This window comes from Gymnodraco acuticeps, unplaced genomic scaffold, assembly GCF_902827175.1.
Source record: "Gymnodraco acuticeps unplaced genomic scaffold, fGymAcu1.1, whole genome shotgun sequence".
NCBI lineage: Eukaryota > Metazoa > Chordata > Actinopteri > Perciformes > Bathydraconidae > Gymnodraco > Gymnodraco acuticeps.
Genome location: NW_022991358.1, coordinates 48994 through 71263, shown reverse-complemented (window position 1 = coordinate 71263; position 22270 = coordinate 48994). Strand labels below are relative to the sequence as shown.

Sequence of the window (22270 nt, the reverse complement as noted above, 5' to 3'; positions counted from 1 at the left end):
AGAAATAGCAACTTTAACAATAACCATACATAGAGAAGGTAACATTTCCAGTAAGAAAGGTATACAAATTGAATAATTTGTGTTTGAATCAAGCAGTTGTTTAGGGGAAAGTTAACAGCTGCTTGTAAGGTCAATAACCCAGACCAACTAAAATAATCTTTTCTTCAAGGAAATGAAATTGAAAAGACAGACGCGTAAAATAAAGTCACTTATCTGAAGACTTCAAACCACTTTCCATGTCTGACCTCAGCTTCTGTGAAATACAGTGATGATAACGAAACAGTGGAGATTCAGTAGAATATATGGTGAGTACAAATAAAAAGGAACTAAACAAATACAGGGGATGAACTAATACTGTCTGAGATATTTTATATATAAACTCTGTAAACGGTGAAGGACAGCTTCAGTCTGTCCGTCAGTAAACTCAAACGTGTCCAACAGTTTTTAGGAGACCAGGACTTTACAGCCTGATGTGTCAACGCGTCCATCGACACACTTCTCAGCAGGATAGGGTCGTGCAGGGATAACATATGCAAAGGGACCCCCTTTACAAAAAGCCAAGAGTTTCTTCCATTGGATTTTGGATTATTGGGGAAAATAAGCTCTGTGGCAAACAAACGTTTATGATCCTTACACTTTTATGATAATCAAATAGCAGGAAGCACAATATTTGTCAGGTTAAATATCAATTAAAATACAATTTTGAATGAATTACTGTGAAGCCGCAGAGATATCGCGGCGTAATAATTGTACTCTACAGACTTTTTATGTCACTTGTTAGACGCTTTTATCCAACGTGATGATGATGGTCAATTCTCCTAATATCGTGAATCATACCGCTGCTGCAATATCAGTCGAAATAATCCCACTAAGTTATCTTTCTGTATTTGTCAACGTATTTTATGTCGTGGAATAAAACTCTTCAGCTTGTGTTAACCACAGAACTCATTCAAACAAACCATTGACTTCCAAACGAAGGAACCAAGTATGCTCAATCCAAGGTTTTTAGGACTTTCCTGCACCACTCAATATGGACCCAGAAGCCGTAACTTTCTAACGTATTTTATGCCATAGAATAAAACGTGAACAACTCGTCAGCTTGTGTTAACCACAGAACTCATTTCCAACCTTTTAACCCAAAACACATTCAAACAAACCATTGACTTCTAGACGAAGGAACCAGAAATGTAGTCCAAGGTCTTCAACTCAAGTCAAAATCAAAGTCAGTCGCGGTCAAAGTCTTTTTTAGGACTCATTCCATTCCTGCACCACTCTATAAGGACCCAGAATCAGTTGACTCTTCCTCCTCAGCAGTGCGTCCCCACGTGGCTGCAGGAGGCGGATGTGGACGGCTCCCCACGAAGCGTCCCAAACGGAGACAACTCCAGTTCGGCGGAGGTGATATCATTCTCGTTGTCGCTGGTTTCGGCGTCGGAGCGCGACGACGTGCCACATTCTTCGCAGCAGCAGCAGCAGCAGTCCAGGAAGGCTCTGGTGAAGGGCTGGCAGAGCGAGAAGAGCAACACGGGCGTCACCGCAGACTTACAGAACAGCAGCATCTGGCTGACCAGCTGCAGGATGTCCAGTGTCCTGCGAGGGATTCCCGCCGCCATGTACGCCCAGATGATGTTGCAGATGTTCTCCGGGATGATGCAGAAGCCGTAGAGGATCGCCAACGCCACGACCGCACAGTTCATCTGGCTCTCCAGCTGGATCTGCTTCTGAAGAGGAGATGAGATAAGATACAATAGATAAGTCAAGATGGTCAAGATAAGTCAAGATAAGATAAGTCAAGATAAGTTAAGATAAGTCAAGATAAGTCAAGATATGTTAAGATAAGTCAAGATAAGTTAAGATAAGTCAAGATAAGTCAAGATAAGTCAAGATAAGTCAAAGATAAGTCAAGATAAGTCAAGATAAGTCAAGATAAGTCAAGATAAGTTAAGATAAGTCAAGATAAGTCAAGATAAGTCAAGATAAGTCAAGATAAGTCAAGATAAGATAAGTCAAGATAAGTCAAGATAAGATAAGTCAAGATAAGTCAAGATAAGATAAGTCCAGATAAGTTAAAAATATTTCAAGATCAAATAAGTCAAGATACTGTTAGGCAAGATAAGACAAGATAAGATAAGTCAAGATAAGTCAAGATAAGTCAAGATAAGTTAAGATAAGTCAAGATAAGTTAAGATAAGTCAAGATACTGTTAGTCAAGATAAGTTAAGATAAGTCAAGATAAGTCAAGATAAGTTAAGATAAGTCAAGATAAGTCAAGATACTGTTAGTCAAGATAAGTCAAGATAAGTCAAGATACTGTTAGTCAAGATAAGTTAAGATAAGTCAAGATAAGTCAAGATACTGTTAGTCAAGATAAGTTAAGATAAGTCAAGATAAGTTAAGATAAGTCAAGATAAGTTAAGATAAGTCAAGATACTGTTAGTCAAGATAAGTTAAGATAAGTTAAGATAAGATAAGTCAAGATAAGTTAAGATAAGTTAAGATACTGTTAGTCAAGATAAGTTAAGATAAGTCAAGATAAGTTAAGATAAGTCAAGATACTGTTAGTCAAGATAAGTTAAGATAAGTCAAGATAGGATAAGATAAGATAAGTCAAGATAAGTTAAGATAAGTTAAGATAAGTCAAGATACTGTTAGTCAAGATAAGTCAAGATAAGTCAAGATAAGTCAAGATAAGTCAAGATAAGTCAAGATACTGTTAGTCAAGATAAGTCAAGATAAGTCAAGATAAGTCAAGATAAGTCAAGATAAGTCAAGATACTGTTAGTCAAGATAAGTCAAGATAAGTCAAGATAAGTCAAGATAAGTCAAGATAAGTTAAGATAAGTCAAGATAAGTCAAGATACTGTTAGTCAAGATAAGTCAAGATAAGTCAAGATAAGTCAAGATAAGTTAAGATAAGTCAAGATAAGTTAAGATAAGTCAAGATACTGTTAGTCAAGATAAGTTAAGATAAGTCAAGATAAGTTAAGATAAGTCTAAGACTAAGTCAAGAGTTACTGTTAGTCAAGATAAGTCAAGATAAGTCAAGATAAGTCAAGATAAGTCAAGATAAGTTAAGATAAGTCAAGATAAGTCAAGATAAGTCAAGATAAGTCAAGATAAGTTAAGATAAGTCAAGATAAGTCAAGATAAGTCAAGATAAGTTAAGATAAGTCAAGATACTGTTAGTCAAGATAAGTTAAGATAAGTCAAGATAAGTTAAGATAAGTCAAGATAAGTCAAGATAAGTCAAGATACTGTTAGTCAAGATAAGATAAGAAACAAATACAATAGAGAAAAGGAAAGAAAATGGCTCTTTTCGTACATTCTTGCTGCCTCGAACACACTCTCTCTCTGCGCGTCGGATCTTGCGTGCGGTGAGCAGCGAGCTGAAGATGGTGAAGAGCGTGGGGAGGCAGAAGTAGCATCCGAAGTACCACCAGAGACGGGCGCCATCATACGTCAGGCCGAGGACGTACAGCGTGTCCGGCAGATCGGTGGAGATCCGAACCACGCAGCGCTCGCACGGCTCTACGTTTGGCGGGTCGCTGTCCTCCGTCACCAGCTGTCGGATCAGAAGCTCGGGCAGCGCCAGCAGCAAGGCGCCAATCCAGATTACGGCCAGTTTGGCGGTGGTGGACGCCCAGTTCTCGATCATCTCGTAGTACATCTGCACGTTGGAGGCGGCGCGGAAACGGTCGATGCATAAAGCGCAGAGAGTGAAGGTCGTGACCCCGAGAGACGCCACCTGGTGGAGGAGAGGAGAGTGAGGTTAGACTTTGTAGGAAAACCTCAAATTCAGGTTCCTGCAACATTAGGGTTAATAAAAAGAAGTGTAACAATTGCAAACATTTTAACCCAAGATGGAGACATTAAAGGTCCCCTATTATACTGTTTTTCATCAATATATTATAGGTCTCCAGAACCTGTCTCTGATTGGCTGAAACACCAAACAGATCATTGCAGCATTACCCATAATCCCCTCTGTTTCAGCCCTGTTTCCAAAGTGCAGATTCTCTGTCTGTTACTTTCAGACAGGTTTGTATAGAAATGGATCAAAAAGAGAGAGCATCTTTGTTCCTGAAACTTTCAGAGTCTCTTTCCACAGAGGGGACACATGTTGATGTAGAAGAGACATGAAGAAGAGGGGACACATGTTGATGTAGAAGAGACATGAAGAAGAGGGGACACATGTTGATGTAGAAGAGACATGAAGAAGAGGGGACACATGTTGATGTAGAAGAGACATGAAGAAGAGGGGAACACATGTTGATGTAGAAGAGACATGAAGAAGAGGGGACACATGTTTGATGTAGAAGAGACATGAAGAAGAGGGGACACATGTTGATGTAGAAGAGACATGAAGAAGAGGGGACACATGTTGATGTAGAAGAGACATGAAGAAGAGGGGACACATGTTGATGTAGAAGAGACATGAAGAAGAGGGGGACACATGTTGATGTAGAAGAGACATGAAGAAAGAGGGGACCACATGTTGATGTAGAAGAGACATGAAGAAGAGGGGGACACATGTTGATGTAGAAGAGACATGAAGAAGAGGGGACACATGTTAGATGTAGAAGCGACATGAAGAAGAGGGGACACATGTTGATGTAGAAGAGACATGAAGAAGAGGGGGACACATGTTTGATGTAGAAGAGACATGAAGAAGAGGGGACACATGTGATTGTAGAAGAGACATGGAAGAAGAGGGGGACACATGTTGATGTAGAAGAGACATGAAGAAGAGGGGGACACATGGATGTAGGTAGAAGAGACATGAGGAAGAGGGGACACATGTTGATGTAGAAGAGACATGAAGAAGAGGGGACACATGTTGATGAAGAAGAGACATGAAGAAGAGGAGACACATGTTGATGAAGAAGAGACATGAAGAAGAGGGGACACATGTTGATGTAGAAGAGACATGAAGAAGAGGGGACACATGTTGATGTAGAAGAGACATGAAGAAGAGGGGACACATGTTGATGTAGAAGAGACATGAAGAAGAGGGGACACATGTTGATGTAGAAGAGACATGAAGAAGAGGGGACACGTGTTGATGTAGAAGAGACATGAAGAAGAGGGGACACATGTTGATGTAGAAGAGACATGAAGAAGAGGGGACACATGTTGATGTAGAAGAGACATAAAGAAGAGGGGACACATGTTGATGTAGAAGAGACATGAAGAAGAGGGGGACACATGTTGATGTAGAAGAGACATGAAGAAGAGGAGACACATGTTGATGAAGAAGAGACATGAAGAAGAGGGGACACATGTTGATGTAGAAGAGACATGAAGAAGAGGGGACACATGTTGATGTAGAAGAGACATGGAGAAGAGGGGACACATGTTGATGTAGAAGAGACATGAAGAAGAGGGGACACATGTTGATGTAGAAGAGACATGAAGAAGAGGGGACACATGTTGATGTAGAAGAGACATGAAGAAGAGGGGACACGTGTTGATGTAGAAGAGACATGAAGAAGAGGGGACACATGTTGATGTAGAAGAGACATGAAGAAGAGGGGACACATGTTGATGTAGAAGAGACATGAAGAAGAGGGACACATGTTGATGTAGAAGAGACATGAAGAAGAGGGGACACATGTTGATGTAGAAGAGACATGAAGAAGAGGGGACACGTGTTGATGTAGAAGAGACATGAAGAAGAGGGGACACATGTTGATGTAGAAGAGACATGAAGAAGAGGGGACACATGTTGATGTAGAAGAGACATGAAGAAGAGGGGACACGTGTTGATGTAGAAGAGACATGAAGAAGAGGGGACACATGTTGATGTAGAAGAGACATGAAGAAGAGGGGACACATGTTGATGTAGAAGAGACATGAAGAAGAGGGGACACGTGTTGATGTAGAAGAGACATGAAGAAGAGGGGACACATGTTGATGTAGAAGAGACATGAAGAAGAGGGGACACATGTTGATGTAGAAGAGACATGAAGAAGAGGGGACACATGTTGATGTAGACTTCTTGGAGGAATTAGATAATCTCCTCTCACACATCCCTGAAACTGGCCCTCCCGCTGTACTTCTCGGAGACTTCAACCTCCAGACGGGGAAGATAGACGAACTAACATCTCTGTTAACCGCCTTTGCTTTCTCACTCTCTCCGTCCCCACCGACTCATAAAGCTGGCAATGTCCTTGATCTCATATTCTCAAGGAACTGCGCTACTTCTAACCTCTCTGTAAACCCGCTCCACACATCCGATCACTTCTTCATTTCATTCTCTCTATCCCTTTCCAAACATAACAAACTAATCTCTTCCCATCCTACACTTGTCCGCCGTAACCTTCGCTCCCTCTCTCCCTCTACCTTTGCCTCGTCGGTGCTCTCAGCCCTCCCTTCCTCTGATTCGTTCCAACTACTGCCTCCAAACTCTGCTGCAGAAACTCTCCTCTCTACTCTCTCATCCACTCTGGACTCGCTCTGTCCTCTGACATCTCGGCAGGCTCGTCAGTCCCCTCCGGCTCCCTGGCTAAATGATGCACTGCGTGCTAATAGAACCGTCCTTAGGGCAGCAGAGCGGAAATGGTGGAAATCCAAACACCGTGACGACCTCCTAACCTATCAAGCTCTCCTCTCCTCTTTCTCTGCTTCGATCTCTCAGGCAAAAAGCACTTTCTTTCAAGATAAGATCCAATCTTCCTATTCCAATCCTAAAAAACTATTTTCCATCTTCTCCACCCTCTTGGACCCTCCAAAAGCTCCTCCCCCCTCCTCACTTCTGTCAAGCGACTTTGTTACCCACTTTGAAAAAAAGGTTAATGATATTCGCTCTTCTTTTTCTGACTCACCTTTACTCACCGCTGGGTCACCAGACCTTCCTTCCACCAACACACTGACCTCCTTTTCCCCTCTCTCTCCAAGTGAGGTTCTTACCCTCATTACCTCTGCCCGCCCCTACCACCTGTCCTCTGGACCCTATCCCTTCAAACCTCCTTCAGACTATCGCTCCTGATATTCTACCGTTTTCTCTCCCATTTCATCAACACTCTCTAACTTCTGGTCACTTTCCAAACAGTCTCAAGGAGGCAAGAGTAAACCCTCTCCTAAAGAAACCCACTCTCAACCCGTCTGATGTTATAAACTACAGGCCTGTCTCTCTCCTCCCGTTCCTGTCTAAATCACTTGAACGCGCTGTCTTTAAAACAACTCTCCTGTTATCTCAATCAGAACAACCTTCTGGATCCGCACCAGTCTGGTTTCAAGGCAGGTCACTCCACAGAAACTGCTCTCATTGCTGTCACGGAGGAACTGCACACTGCCAAAACTGCATCCCTCTCCTCTGTCATCATCCTGTTGGACCTGTCTGCTGCATTCGACACGGTGAATCATCAGATCCTCCTTCGCACTCTCCAAAAACTTGGAGTTTCTGGCTCTGCACTTTCCCTCCTCACCTCATACCTGAAAGACCGTACCTACAGGGTGACTTGGAGAGGGTCTGAGTCCGACCCTTGTCAATTAACTACGGGGGTCCCTCAGGGCTCTGTTCTTGGTCCCCTCCTCTTCTCCTTGTACACAAACTCGCTCGGATCAGTCATTAGCCCGCATGGTTTTTCTTACCACTGCTACGCTGACGACACCCAATTAATTCTGTCCTTTCCCCGCTCAGAGACCCAGGTCGTCGCACGCATCTCTGCTTGTCTAGCTGACATCTCTCAGTGGATGTCTGCTCACCACCTCAAACTCAACCTTGACAAGACTGAGCTGCTCTTCCTCCCGGGAAAAGATTGTCCAACTCTTGACCTGACAATCAACATCGGCACCTCTATTGTTTCCCCGACTCAGACTGCAAGGAATCTGGGTGTGACCCTAGATAACAACCTGTCCTTCACTGCAAACATCGCTGCTACAACCCGCTGCTGCAGATACACGCTTTACAACATCAGGAAGATACGTCCCCAGCTGACACAGAAAGCGACTCAGGTTCTGGTCCAGGCTCTCGTCATCTCACGCCTAGACTACTGCAACTCCCTCCTGGCTGGTCTACCTGCATGTGCCATCCGACCTCTGCAGCTCATCCAGAATGCAGCGGCTCGTCTGGTTTTCAACCTTCCTAAATTCTCCCACACCACTCCGCTCCTCCGCTCCCTTCACTGGCTTCCGGTAACTGCTAGAATCCACTTCAAGACACTGGTACTTGTTTACCGTGCTGCGAATGGATCTGGCCCTGTCTACATCCAGGACATGGTTAAACCGTACACCCCAGCGCGTGCACTACGCTCTGCATCAGCCAAACGACTCGTTGCGCCCCTCGCTGCGAGGGGGACCCAAGTTCCCATCGGCGAAAACACGTGGGTTTGCTATCCTGGCTCCAAGATGGTGGAATGAGCTCCCCATTGACATCAGGACGGCAGATAGCTTGCACATCTTCCGGCGCAAACTGAAAACTCATCTCTTTCGACTCCACTTCGAGCGTTAGAACGATTAACGAAGCACTTTTATACCAATAAAGGACTGGATTACCTAAAGCCAGTTGAGTAGCACTTGAAATGTTTGGCTCTATGAAACCTGATATACTTATATGATTCTGTTTTCTTCAAGGTTGTGTCTTCCTGGTCGAATGTACTTATTGTAAGTCGCTTTGGACAAAAGCGTCAGCTAAATGCAATGTAATGTAATGTAATGTAGAAGAGACATGAAGAAGAGGGGACACATGTTGATGTAGAAGTTGATGTCAAGAATATTTGGAGAAAATATTCAGAAACATTTGAGTTTTAATTTGAAATGTTCTAAAGAATTGTGTTAGGACTTTAAACGTTGCTCTAAATCCTGTTCTACATATTATAAATATTATTTTACATTTGACAATCATAACATTCAACTGCTCTCAACTGTTTACTTATAGGAGGTTAGAAATATCTCTTAAAAATTACAAATGTATTCCTGTGAAATGTTTCCATGACTTCACAACTGATTTCTCAGAAGATTCAGACTCTATTCTCAAACACATTCATCTTTATTCCCCCTCAAACTATTTCACCAAGCGTTCAGGATGTGAAGACACTATAAATGACTTGATTCGACCTCACTGTGATACTGGAGCACTAAGGAGACTACGAGCTGAACTGAGTCTGTGTTAATGCTGCTTCACAGACCACAGCTGGTGTGTCAGTTCAACAGCTCACTGTGTGTGACGGACCACAGACAGACACACACGAGTCTGTGTGTGTGTGCGTGTGTGTGTGTGTGCGTGTGCATGTGTGTGTGTGTGTGTGTGTGTGTGTGTGCGGACAGAGCGACGCTGCTGACAGTCATAAACAACATGATGTCACTTCCTGTCTAGATGCTACTCCTCTAACTTCTGTCAGTCAAAACAATATCGCTTTGGTATCAAAATAAATCGTGTCCATGTGGTTTAATGTCGATATTCAAAGGAAAAATATAATATTTAAATATGAAAACATCTTGATTTTAACAAAGGACTTGCTAAAAAGCATTGAAAAACTGCAGTGCAATTAAATACGCACCATTTCAAAAGTTGAGTCCATATTCTCTGCTGTGTTAAAGCACATATTTCAAAATGTGCAGAACAACACGACACAACCACCATTTGAAATGTATGAAGGGAAAACAAACTGATTATATTTTTGGGTTTAATAATCTTAAATAAGCAACAGAAGTGAAGTGTCGATGTTTGTCTGATTTTAGCAACATGTGTGATATTTATCCCCAGAGCGTAAAAAGCATGATAGTGTTTTATAAGTGCAGGTCAATCAGAGATATTAGATCATTATTTATGTCCAGATGCATGGAGTAATTGATGCGGTGAAGCCTTATTTATTCATATTTGATTAAAGGTGGGGTACGTTTCAGAAACCGGCTCGAGATACACTTTTTGTTATATTCAGACAGGGCGGCAATCCAATCCATTTAGCCGGCCCGGCTAAACGGATTGGATTGCCGCCCTGTCTGTCAGCCTTCCATCTCGTGCACGCACAAATGTATCTCGTGCCCTCATTGGGCGTGCATTGCGCGTTCATGTGTGTTGGAGGGGGTGCTCTGTAAGGAAGTCTGAAGGAAGGGGCGGATTCTTTTCGGCGGTGTACTTTCAAATTTCAGTGCACTCGAGCCGGTTTCTGAAACTTACCTCCCCCACCTTTAAGATGTAAGTATAATAATAATAATAATCCTTATATTTATTATAGCGCTTTATCAAAGACTCTCAAAGCGCTTTACAAATACACATTACACACACAGATCACATGTAATGGTCTTCTACTGTGGACGATACCCACAGGAGCACATTCGAGTGTCTTGCCCAAGGACACAACGGCCTGACGCAGTGGGGCGGGAGCGGGTTTCGAACTGGAGTTCCCCAACGCCCCCTTGATCTGATGATCAAACGCACAGCCCACTGCGCCCCCCGTCCCTAAGTATGTTTTCTGTTATTAGTTTGGAACTAAATGAAAGGACAGGCTACACTTACATTAGATAATAACAATAAGTGAGGAAAATGTTCAATAGAGAGGCGAAGTCCCGCCCTTCTACTTCCGCCCCATGGGACCTTATTTCTGAAAAAGTATGTATTGAAGTCAATGGAGAGAAAGATTATCTTTCGATCCCGTTTGAATTGAGCCATGAATTACACACATGATGTTTGTCAATTTAAAAAAAATATTTCCATGTCAAAAAAGTCACAGTTTGTCGTAAAACTGTTGAAATATAAGACGATGAAAAATACGCAACTAGAAAGACTACAAATCCCAGAGTCCCGGTCCCGCATGCTGGCTCTTAGGAACCGACTAACTCCCCTTGTGTGTATGTGCAGCTCTCAACGCGTCCAGACTTGGAGTGATTTCCACCTCTTTTAATACTTTCTGCCTCGTTCTGAGAGAAAGAAGTGAAATGTTTCAACGTGACGGCCGTCTGGGTGTGTGGTGCGAGGCGGGAGATGTAGTTCATTGAGCGGTTTCACACAAAGAAGTGTTACTTCACAGTTTTACGACACATTTGAATTTCTTTGACAAAATGATCTTTTAAATTGACAAACATCATGTGTGTAATTCGTGGCACAATTCAATCGGGATCGAAAGATAATCTTTCTCTCTCCATTGACTTCAATGCATACTTTTTCAGAAATAAGGTCCCATGGAGGAAAGGGAGGGACTTCGCCGCTCTATAATGCAGTTGGAGTATACATCATGAATGTCCTCATGTAGGTCATCTCCTCAAACAAAGGGCTGCTGCTGCTAAGAGGATTAAACTCAACAAACACATCGTTTACAATAAAAAGCTAACCTGCTGCTAACGTTCACATATTTGACATATCAGCGGATTGATGTCAATATTGTTGACTTCCGCTCAACTTCAACAACACCGGGATTACAAACACATGTTAAACTTCACTGCATGGACAAAAGTCTGTGGAACGCTGAAGCTTTGTTATTCAAAATCCATCCTTTCTAAAACTGGCTGCGAGGATTCGTCCCCATCAAGGCAGCATAATGGTCCGACACTGAGGGTCTATAGAGTAGGGCTGTCCCGAAGACCATTTTTCGGGCTCCGAATATTCGGTAGTAATCAGCGCGCGCGGGGGCGTAGTAATCAGCAGCGAACCGCTTCAACACGTGTATTTCGGTGTATTCACGGCATTCTTTTAGTTATTCTACAGTATTATTGTTTTATAGTTATTTGTTAATGTAACCCAATTTGTGTTCTTTGAAATTTAAAATGATATCGCATTGTGTTTGTTACTTTCGTTGCAGTTGTGTATGTCTTAAGTGTAATTTGGCTTCCTACTTTGTATGGTCATGCTTTTATTTTGAAGGAGAGTTAGCACTGTTGACAGGAAGTTGTTGTTGCTATGGAAACAACGTGAGAAAAAGTAATATCTACATATAAAGATGGAGAAAGTAAACAATAACGTTTATGGTTTAGTGTTAGCCCCCCCCCCCCCCCCCGAAGAGGCACAAGCTCTTACGTTGATATTGGAGTTTTCAATTAATTCAATTTGGCAGCCGCAGTGCAGCGAATATCCGAATAGTGAAATTTAAACCCGAATACTCCAACGAACGAATATTCGGATATTCGGGTACAGCCCTACTATAGAGCTAAGAATGGATCCAGTCCTTCCTACAACCAGGACTTGGTTAAACCATGCGCTCTACGAACGAAGTGGTGAACGACCACTTAGCGCTGCATCGGCCAATCAGCTCGCTCCCTCACTGTTAGTGGGAATCAGGTGACCCTCCGATAAACCATTACTCACATCAGGTGCGTTTTTATCATGTTTTTAATTATTATTTAATAATTTCACTCCCATTGTGTTATTTTATATTGTATTGCCTGGACAGCACTTTGGTCAACAGGTTTTACATGTGCTCTATAAATAAATAAATATTGAGATTGAACCCTCAACAAAAACACACCCGTTTGCAATGCGGGGTCAAAGATAGTGGAACGAGCTCCACGTTGACATCAGGACAGCAGAGAGTCTAACCGTCTTCAGCAGACTGAAAACCAAGCTGTTGCAACTGCACTTTGGTCCTTCAAATACAAACTAAATCCTTCTAATTTCTGTATCTAGTACTTCAAAAGGTTTAGCTATCATTTAAGGTAATGTAAGGCTCTGTTTAATAAAAGGTTATGTTGCGTAATGGCGTCTGCCTGATGGTTGGTTCCAGTTGATCTCAAACATGTTGGAGAGCGCTGAGGTGCGAAAACAAGTGAAGTTCTTCGGCACCAAACAGAAAAACTATTTATTTTTGGAGTTGGCTTTGTGCAAAAACTCCCATAACGTTTTAAGTAGATAATATGATGTCATCCTGCAGCTTTAAGATTTCCTTAAGTGAGAATAAACGGACAGATTGATGTCAAACCAAAAGAAGATCTGAACTATGAACGTCCAAATATATCCAGATCTGAACGTAGAGGAGGGGTCGCTGTCTGAGACACTCTTCATTCATCCTGATCTCCTCTCTGATTGGACGGCAGGATGTTCAGCAGGTGTCGTGTTGTTGACTCTGATCAGATTAAAAGACATTAGGGCGACATTAAACCCGACTAAACCCTGACTGCAGTCTGGAGACACTCTTTGAAGTCTAATCAGCCTCATGTTGTTTCCACATTACCGACGAAAGCTCATGAACACATCGAGGCCCGAAGAACGACTCCCACAATCTGGAAATGGGAATATCGGAGGAGCAGGAAAAGGATCATCGTCTGAGTGCCAGTCTCAGTATAATTAAATCAGTTAGTTTTAAACCACAACAACGTTTAATGACCTATTTCAGACATTCAGAAATGTTAAATATTGTCTTCAATCAATCTGCCATTTCGTTTGTGTTTGAATGATCCAAGAACTAGTTTTGTTTCCAAGTTCCAATCACGCAGAAGGAGGTTCAATGCCAACAAGAAACTATATTTTGTAATACTTGATGTAATACTGAAGAATTCTGTCTGAAAAACAATGTTTTATAAGGCTGTTAATGTCTGTTTAACACCATACTACGTTTTTTATATCAGTAGGCCTGCGCGATAGAAAATCATACATCACGATATTTTTGATCAATTACTTCCAACTATATTGTTGGGTTGACTATTGGCGCTTTTACAAAAATATTCCTACAATGAGATAATTGAAAAAAGTAACAATAACAGACTGGTAAATGTAGAACATGATTCCTTAATGCAGCCTTTATAATATCCAACACTACGAGGAAGTGTGAAGTATCTCATCTCATATCACGATATCAAAATAACATCGATATTGTCCAACCTCATCTAAAAAACTCATCAACAAGTAAACTAACATCTAATTCACGAAGAGCAGAGACGGCCAAAGTACACACTTCCTTTACTCCAGAAGTACAGATACTCTTGTTTAAAAATACTCTGGTGAAAGTAGAAGTACTGACTAAACTTCTTTACTCAAGTCAAAGTAAAGAGGCTTTGAAATGTACTTCAGTAAAAAGTACCCATAACTAGCAGCTGTTTTAAAGAGTACCTGACCTCCCTTTATATTAATAGAACAATAATGTCATCAGGGGCGCCGCCAGGGATTTTGGGCCCCATGAAAATATATCACATTGGCCCCTCCACCAGGCCCAGGCCACGCCAACCAAGCACAATGCTAACCACACCTCCAGAACCCAACCCACTCATGTATGCTTTAAATAACTACCTGTACAGGCTTGCTTCTATCTTGTAGTCCAATACTAACCGCACAATATTTACTGACACTGAGCTGTGAACATATAACACTGTGCAGACGTGCAACATTCTGCTGCAGTAGAATTCACTATTTGATATAACACTAACATTCCTGACAATAGATCTCAATAGTAATCTTAGTGTACATGCCTTTTTAATAACATTGTTGAATGGAACAATCATGAATCTAAATAAATATAACTTAAATATACATGACCTCTTAAATTAAAATAAAGTGAACATTAACACCAATATTATCATTTATAAAATGCTATAACAAAAAAAATAACATAAGCAGCAGATTTTTTAATTAAATATACCAACTACAAAATAAACGGGTATTAAAGTGTAAACGGACAACAAAACGGAAATGGAAGTGAAAAGGCCTGATGGTGGTGCTAAATCAGAGCCTATCACCTGTTCTCAGTCTTGTTCTCATCATGCATCTTGTGTGTAGTGATCCAATATCGTTACCATAGCCTCGCCCTTTAACAGTTATCACGAGCCCTGGCTCAGCCTTACTCACCAAGAGCCCAGCGCCTAGCCTTCTTACAGGCAAAGTCCTTGAAGTCCAGCTTTCTAGCCAACTGGCTTTCAATGGACAGCATGGCAAGACTGCAAAGCCTTATGGGGGGACAGGGCTGCTGAGCCTAAAGATGGATCTGTTGGTCCTGGCACCAGGGGGAGGGACAACTGATTTAGTATGAATAGCTGCTAAAAATGTACCTGCATTTATTAAATGTCAGCTAAAAGAGGAGTGAAATTAAAAACCTCTGCATTTTCTGTGAAGATATTAACAGTACTTAAAGGTGGGGTAGGTAAGTTTGAGAAACCAGCTCGAGTGCGCTAGAATTTGAAAATCCACAACCGGAAAACATCTGCCACTTCCTTACAGAGCCCCTCCTCCAACACACACGAACGCGCACATGACCAATGAGGGCACGAGATAAGTTAGTGCACAGATGGAAGGCTGACAGGCAGGTAGGCCATCCAGTTACTTTAGCCGGCTCAGATGATTGGTGCTTTTTACAGCGCCACGGCTTCCAGAGGTGATTTGTTGTATGGATTTTTTGTCAAAGCACTTCAGATATTCATCGGGATGTTAAGAGCATTCCATGGAATATAACAAAAAGAGTATTTCGAGCCGGTTTCTCAAACTTACCTACCCCACTTTTAATGTCAGCAAAACATTACAATTATTATTTACAATGGACTACGCTTAGCTAACAGACTAATTTCCACCACTCATGGACCACACCCACCTTTTCTTTTGAAAAACTGGGTGACATACTGTCGCCGTTTAGTCCCTCTCTCTTTCTCTCCTTTCTCTTTCTTGAAAGCCTGACTTTGTTAGTCGTTGAGACATCGTACACACGTAAGTACTAGCATCCCTGCTCACATGCTCTCACTCTCTGCTAGAAAGGCAGGACCAAACCATTACATGTAAATAGAGGGGGTGTACAGAGGCTTTGGATAATTCACTTTTGGAAGAAAATAAGTTAAATGAATCGTACGTTTAGTGATTACATTATCAATGTAGCGTTATATTAATGTTAATTATTGATGATTGATGAAAGGTTACTTAAACATTTGTTCTTAATGTTCTAAAAATGTTTGGGGCCACTGTCAGTCACGGGCCCTTAGAATCATCCTAACTTTTCACCCCCTTACGGTGGCCCTGAATAGGCGCATTCACACTGCGGTACTTTTCCCACAAAGGTTCATGTGAACTCTTTTATCGCGTTCACACCAAAAAGAGCCGGTACTAAAATTAGTTCATGAGAACCTTTTTACCCCCTCGAAAGTCCCTGCTAGAGAGCAGAGAGCTGCTAGAGAGCAGGGACTTTCGAGCGGCTCTCTTGTGAGAAAAGAGCTATATTTCTGATTGGCTGGGCGGATTGCAAACCACGCCCCGTAAAACTCCCAAAAAGTTTTGTGAAGCCGCCATTTTATTATCCTCGCATTAACATTATTAGCATTAGCATTAGCCCAGCGCAGAAACGCAGAGAGACTAACTTATGGCAACACAAAATAAAACATGGGAGCGGTGGAGATGAGGAGGTGTCGGCGTTCTGGCGATTTACTCGGAAGGCTTCAGTAGAAGCTGCTGGGAGTCCCAGCAGCTTCTACTGAAGCCAGTCCCCAACTCCGGGGACTTCCGGCCGGGGACTTTGGGCGGCAGTATACGCCGTGAAGTGGTTTGCGGCCTGCCAGTAAACCCAAAGCAGAAGAAGAAGAAGTGACGTCAGCGGCTTCATTTGCCTAATCCTCCCCCAGGGACTTATTCCAGTGTGAACGCGATCTGTACTTAGTTCATGAGAACTAAAGAGTTCTCATGAACTAAGTTCACATGAACCTTTGTGGGAAAAGTACCGCAGTGTGAATGCGCCTAATGTCATTGTTAGCTAATGAATGTTTCCATGTTGAACAACAGCAACATGACAACGTTTCCATTGGTCCCTCTTCTTTAGAGAAGAGCAGGAAATGATGGATACACGGATCGTGTTCAAATCAATAGGCACGCAATGACTCTAAAGAATAATGATCACGCATCAAACACACATTCAGACTAAAGGAACCAGCTGTTTGGGAAATGAGAGAAGTAGAAAGTACAGGTATTTGTGTTCAACATGTAAGAAGTAGAAAGTACAGGTATTTGAGTTCAACATGTGAGAAGTAGAAAGTACAGGTATTTGTGTTCAACATGTAAGAAGTAGAAAGTACAGGTATTTGAGTTCAACATGTGAGAAGTAGAAAGTACAGGTATTTGAGTTCAACATGTAAGAAGTAGAAAGTACAGGTATTTGGGTTCAACATGTGAGAAGTAGAAAGTACAGGTATTTGTGTTCAACATGTAAGAAGTAGAAAGTACAGGTATTTGTGTTCAACATGTAAGAAGTAGAAAGTACAGGTATTTGAGTTCAACATGTAAGAAGTAGAAAGTACAGGTATTTGAGTTCAACATGTAAGAAGTCAAAGTAAAAAGTCGTCAGAAAAATAAGTAGTGGAGTAAAGTATACCAGAAAACATGTACTTAAGAACAGCAACAAAGTATTTGTACTCCACTACTTCCCACCTCTGACGAAGAGTCAGTCACTTCCAGTTTGTACCCCACCCCCCCCCCCCCCCCCCTCCCCCTCTTTTATCTCACCTCCAGGTAGGGGATGATCCTGCACGAGAGCTCCCCCAGCAGCCAGTTCTTGGTGAGCTCGTGGAAGAGCACGAGCGGCAGGCAGAAGAAGATGATGATGAAGTCCCAGAGCGCGAGGTTGGCCAGCAGCGAGTTGGAGATGCTCCTCATGTAGTAGTTGTGACACACGATGCACATCAGAGACACGTTCCCGATGATGCCCACGCTGAAGATGAGCGCGGAGAAGATCAGGATCGCGTACGCGCCGCACGCCTCCGCGGTCACCGGGTAGAAAGGGTTCTTCAGCTGCTTCCGGTGCGTGCGTGGGTTCCCCGGAATGGTGTCGGGATAGTCCGGCACAGAATACTCTTCCTCCTCTTCCTCCACCTCATAGTCCGTGGAGTTTAAGGGGTGTTCAGCCTCTTGCGCCATGGAGGCTTCGTCCGCGTCACTTCGCTTCCTTCTGCCGCGTTTCGCGCTTCGCTTCTGCCGAAAAGTGTGTCCATGTTGGTTTTTTTCAAGAACTTCTCCCGGTTTGCATCCATTACTCACAGCAGGCGTCTTTATAGCCGTGTGTAAAGCTTCCCGTTCGGGTAAGATGTGCTGCGATCCGTATTGCGCGTCGCTTTTACGCACCTGTGATCCAAACGGCACAGAGGGTGACCGCCTGTGCCGCCTGTTGTGTCCAATCCTTGTCAAGTTACAAGTGCTTCCATGTTTTTTTCCAATCACTTCTCCCTGTTTGCACCCACTACTCTCACTGGGTTTGTTTATATCCGTGCGTAAAGCTTCGTGAACACGCTTTCCGTTTTGCGCGTCACTTTTACGCACAGCGCGCCCGGGTGTCTGTGTCCCCAGCAGCTCAGAGGGTGACAGATTTACAGTCTCCAGCTCCGAGGGCTCTGCACCGCCCGTCCTCTCATTGTCCTCCCCGGTTACTGTGCGCCATCTCCGGCTCTGCGCACTCCTCTCAGCGGCGGTGGATGTAAAGTGAGGGTTGAAACTCGCCTTTGTTTGGTGGATCTGAGTCGCGAAGGCCGCGCTGCACAGCCACAAACACAGAAACCCCGAAAATGGAAGCAGCATCGTGTGATTCTGTCTAACCCGTAACATCAAACTGGTTCCAAAATGATCGATCCATCTCTGGTTTTTGACAAAAAAAAGCGAAAATATCAACTTGAACTGCGATCAGTTTTCCTTCATCTTTGCGCGTAAAAAGCTTCCACTAACTCTTTGGTGGTGTATCAGAGGTGCACCTGTTTGGTTTGGGTGCGTCCCGGAGCAGCTCCAGTCTGGAGGCATCACCAAAGAGACCAGAGCGGAATAGTTTCCTCAAACTGGGTGGGAAAAAAGTTAACTGACCGTTCAGATCCTCCGTAGCTAAAAGGTGTTGAATGAACCCGGGGAAAGTCCACCTTCGTCCCGGGAGGATTCTGTGAGAACAGCCGCTCCTGAGCGCTCAGAGGCCGGGGAGAGAGAGGGGAAATGCGGCCAGTGCAGACCCCGAGCTCCGTGTGAGAGAAAAGAGGAACAGAGAGGAGGAGGAGAACAAAGGGGGGAGGGAGGGGGAGGAAGAGGAGGGGGTCATCTGTCAAACCTCTGATCCGATTATTAACTGCTCAAATAACACACAGAGTTCATCTGGGATATCATGTGGGAATTACTTTCAAAATCAGCATTATTTTTGGTTTTATGTCAAAGACAAAGTTATTTTGGGCAATTTTGATAAAGTCACACTGATATCAATTAGCAGTGTTAAACATTACAATTGACCATTTTAAAACAATACATTTTGTAGTGTTGAGTATCTTCATCATGCAGCATTATTACCTTTACTGATCAGGAACTTAGAAACATGTCAACTGATCTAACGCTTTTAAATAATACAACAAACAAAAAGACAAATACCGAAAAATATTTCTTTCAGATAAACCTTTTTCCTACTTGCATTTTTTATACAATAACTAAGAAATGGTTATTACAGTGACAGCTATCGATACTTAAAGAATACAGTAAAATATTACTTCCTATTATTGGACATAGACTAACTTTATACAACGAACACAAAACCCCACACATTTCTAAATAACTGTGAAGCAGTACATTGTGATCTTTGTTAAAAATGCCTTTTAAGTTTTGGGAATAGTTCTAGCAATACGTAAAAAATGCCAGTGATGAAATGTTATCTGGGTTTCTCTTGTGTTTAAAGGCAAGATCATTGAATTCATTGTGAGTATAGGCTTTGGTGCCATCTAGCGTAAACTCTGGGTATTACACCAGCCTGAGAAACTCATGAAAAGTGAACTCTAGATATCCGTGGTTCCTCACAGGACAAAGCTACAACCATTTGATGATTTTATGGAATATGATGCATAACTGTAAATTAAACTAGCCGACAGAATGTAAAGCACGAGCAACAACTTAAAGCAGGAGAAAAATGCTGAAAAAATATCTGAAAAATATGCCAATAAAGTCTGGAAATGATCTGAAAATTGAATGAAATAAATCTGAAAATTATTTGAAAAAAATCTCTAAATTTGAACGAAAATATTCTGGAAATTATATGAAAAACATCAAAAAATGTAACGAAGATTATATAAAAAATATCTGAAAATGTTACGGAAAATATCTGAAAATTATATGAAAGTTATCGAAAAATGAAACAAAAACTCTGAAAGAAATTATACAAATAAATCTGAAAATTATACGAAAAATATCTGAAAGTATACGAAATGTCTTTAAAAAAAGAAAAAATCTTTCTGAAAACTTTCTCAGATCAGAAAAACATTTCAGAAATCCTTGAAAAATAACCAAAGGAATACAAAGAATAAAAAAAAAAGAAAATTGCGTGATTTTATAGAGCACGATGCTGTGTAGACTAAACCAGCCGTAAAATGCCGCAGTAATATAGGGATGGGTACCGAGCCCCGGTATTAAACGGGCCCCGGGGCTGAATTATTAAAGACCGTGGTACCGTTAAGCTCCGACGTTATCGGTCTTTTTATCGTTACTGCCTGGAGACATTTAAAACATATATGTTGTTTGTATTATTGCTACATAAACATTATATTGCGGTCTTAGTGTCGCAAACTCCGTTTAGAGATCTCTCTCTCTCCCCCCCGTCTGTGTGCGAGGGGGCGGGGCAGTTTAAACACACACAGCTGCTACATGCATGCAACACACACACACACACGCCGGAGTGAACGCGCTCCGAGGTGTGGCTAAACTTTACCCGTCTCGATGTGAACAATGCTCGTTACCTAAAGTGCAATAAGAGTTTAGCATGTGAGGGCGGTAACACGAGCGATTTGTCTAAACATTTATCAAAAGTGCTCCACATCCAGACGGAGGAATGCACCGGGTTCCAGTCTTTCTAGCAGCTCTGCAGCTCCATCCACGAAAACGTTTCCACGTCAGGTGTTATGTATGCTAGCAGCAACACACGGAGTTAACTCCATGATACAAACATGGGTTAATGATGAGAGGTAATACTAACCCAGAAACATCAGACATCATATTAAAACACTGCAGAATTACTACATTTACTTATATTTTAAATACATTTTCTTGATAACATTTACGCAGTTTGACTTGTAGTGAATTCCTTTTCTTTCACCTCTGCATAACATGAACAACAAAAAGGGAAATGTGACAGCAGAACCAGACAAAACTGAATCTGCTCGATACAGTTTGTATTTGTGTACTTACCATCATGTGATTGCCCTCTGCAGAATATATATATTAAGGATAAGTGTTAAATAAATCATGCGTCATGTGGTCAGCTGAGCAGCAGAGGGCGCTGTGACTCCACAAAACAGTTTGATGTAAAAGAAAATGACTCTTTATTGAAACACTTTATTAAAAAACAGTTTTACACATTTTTGCAGCAACATTTATGTACAGTTTAATCCAATAAATACAAATAAACAGATAATGTAAAATACACGAATATTAAAACAGGAACAGATTTTTCTTCTGCAGGTTTTAACGACGGCCTTTAAATCAGGCGGGGTTAGTGTTGGGAGGCGCTGACGGTCGGGTGAAGGTGCTGTGGCTGATCTGGTAGCAGATTTGGTTCAGACCATCGTCCTCCACACTTTGGTACTTTGTCAGACAAAGATCCATCCATGGACGCTCGGCTGAGGGAACAGAACATCGATATGAAACACCTGGACTCTCTACTTTGGTTACTAAAACCCTTTGTGAACACAGTCAGAAATACACTACAATTATACAGCTTCGTACAATTAACGTTTTTCGACTGTAAGTGTAAATATGCACATTGACCATTTTATCTCGTTGCACTGTCATCGCTACTACCTCTGCTTTTACCACTCTTATTTATTTATTTGTGTCTATTTTTTACTGCAGTGAGAGTTGCCAAAGAAATGTCGTTGTACTTTGTATGATGACAATAAAGATATATTCTATTCTATTACAGAAAAACTGATTTATGCTCGTGGTGGTGAACAGGTTCAACCAGGGGCGGACTGGGACTACAAATCAGCCCGGGACTCTCGACCGGCCCACTCCGGGACCGCCGGCCCACTCCGGTACCGCTAGTACATTTTCAACGGGGGGGGGCTTATCCGACAGGCCCACCTTGGTGCCGCAAGTAAATACCGTTAGTAAATGTATCCGACCGGCCCACTTCAGTACCGGCCCATCGTGACTCGTCCCGAACGTCCCGATGGCCAGTGCGCCCCTGGGTTCAACCAACGATTGACTTTGACTCCTTCTTTAAAAAGGTACAGGAAACTCAAAACAGTGCATGTGTTGCTTCATGGGAAACTTTACCTACAAGGTTCACGTTTGTAAATCAATAATTCACTCTGTGTTAAATTGCATTATTGAAGAAAGTGTCTTTTTTTCTCAAATATCGGGAAATGATAGGAAAAATATCGGGAAATGATATTATATGAAAAGGATGAAAGCCCATCAGCAAACTTCCTGTAGTTA

The 22270-nt window shown here is 42.2% G+C and overlaps 2 protein-coding genes across 2 annotated transcripts in view; both read right to left on the bottom strand.

Moving 5' to 3' along the window:
- Nucleotides 1-620: 620 nt before the first annotated feature.
- Nucleotides 621-18811, bottom strand: LOC117562784 (prosaposin receptor GPR37-like). The gene is made up of 3 exons (XM_034240672.1): nt 17333-18811; nt 3323-3745; nt 621-1721 (listed from the first exon to the last, which is right to left on the bottom strand). Exons 1-3 carry the CDS (start codon nt 18422-18424, stop codon nt 1308-1310), a joined length of 1929 nt encoding a protein of 642 aa, XP_034096563.1. The 5' UTR covers nt 18425-18811; the 3' UTR covers nt 621-1307.
- A 2325-nt stretch (nt 18812-21136) lies between these two features.
- Nucleotides 21137-22270, bottom strand: part of LOC117562794 (protection of telomeres protein 1-like) — a gene marked incomplete at its 5' end in the record, with an annotated part of 47935 nt that continues 46801 nt past the window's right edge. The window contains one exon of the mRNA XM_034240689.1: nt 21137-21450. Within this exon, the coding sequence (XP_034096580.1) occupies nt 21314-21450 (137 nt within the window). The remainder of the gene's footprint in view (nt 21451-22270) is intronic.

Coding starts and splice junctions, on each gene's coding strand:
- LOC117562784 (XM_034240672.1), bottom strand. CDS start 18,424: ATGTTACGGGTTAGACAGAATCACACGATGCTGCTTCCATTTTCGGGG. Junction 3,746..17,332: donor GGATCATCCCCTACCTGGAG/GTGAGATAAAAG, acceptor CTCCTCCACCAG/GTGGCGTCTCTCGGGGTCAC. Junction 1,722..3,322: donor GTGTTCGAGGCAGCAAGAAT/GTACGAAAAGAG, acceptor TCTCCTCTTCAG/AAGCAGATCCAGCTGGAGAG.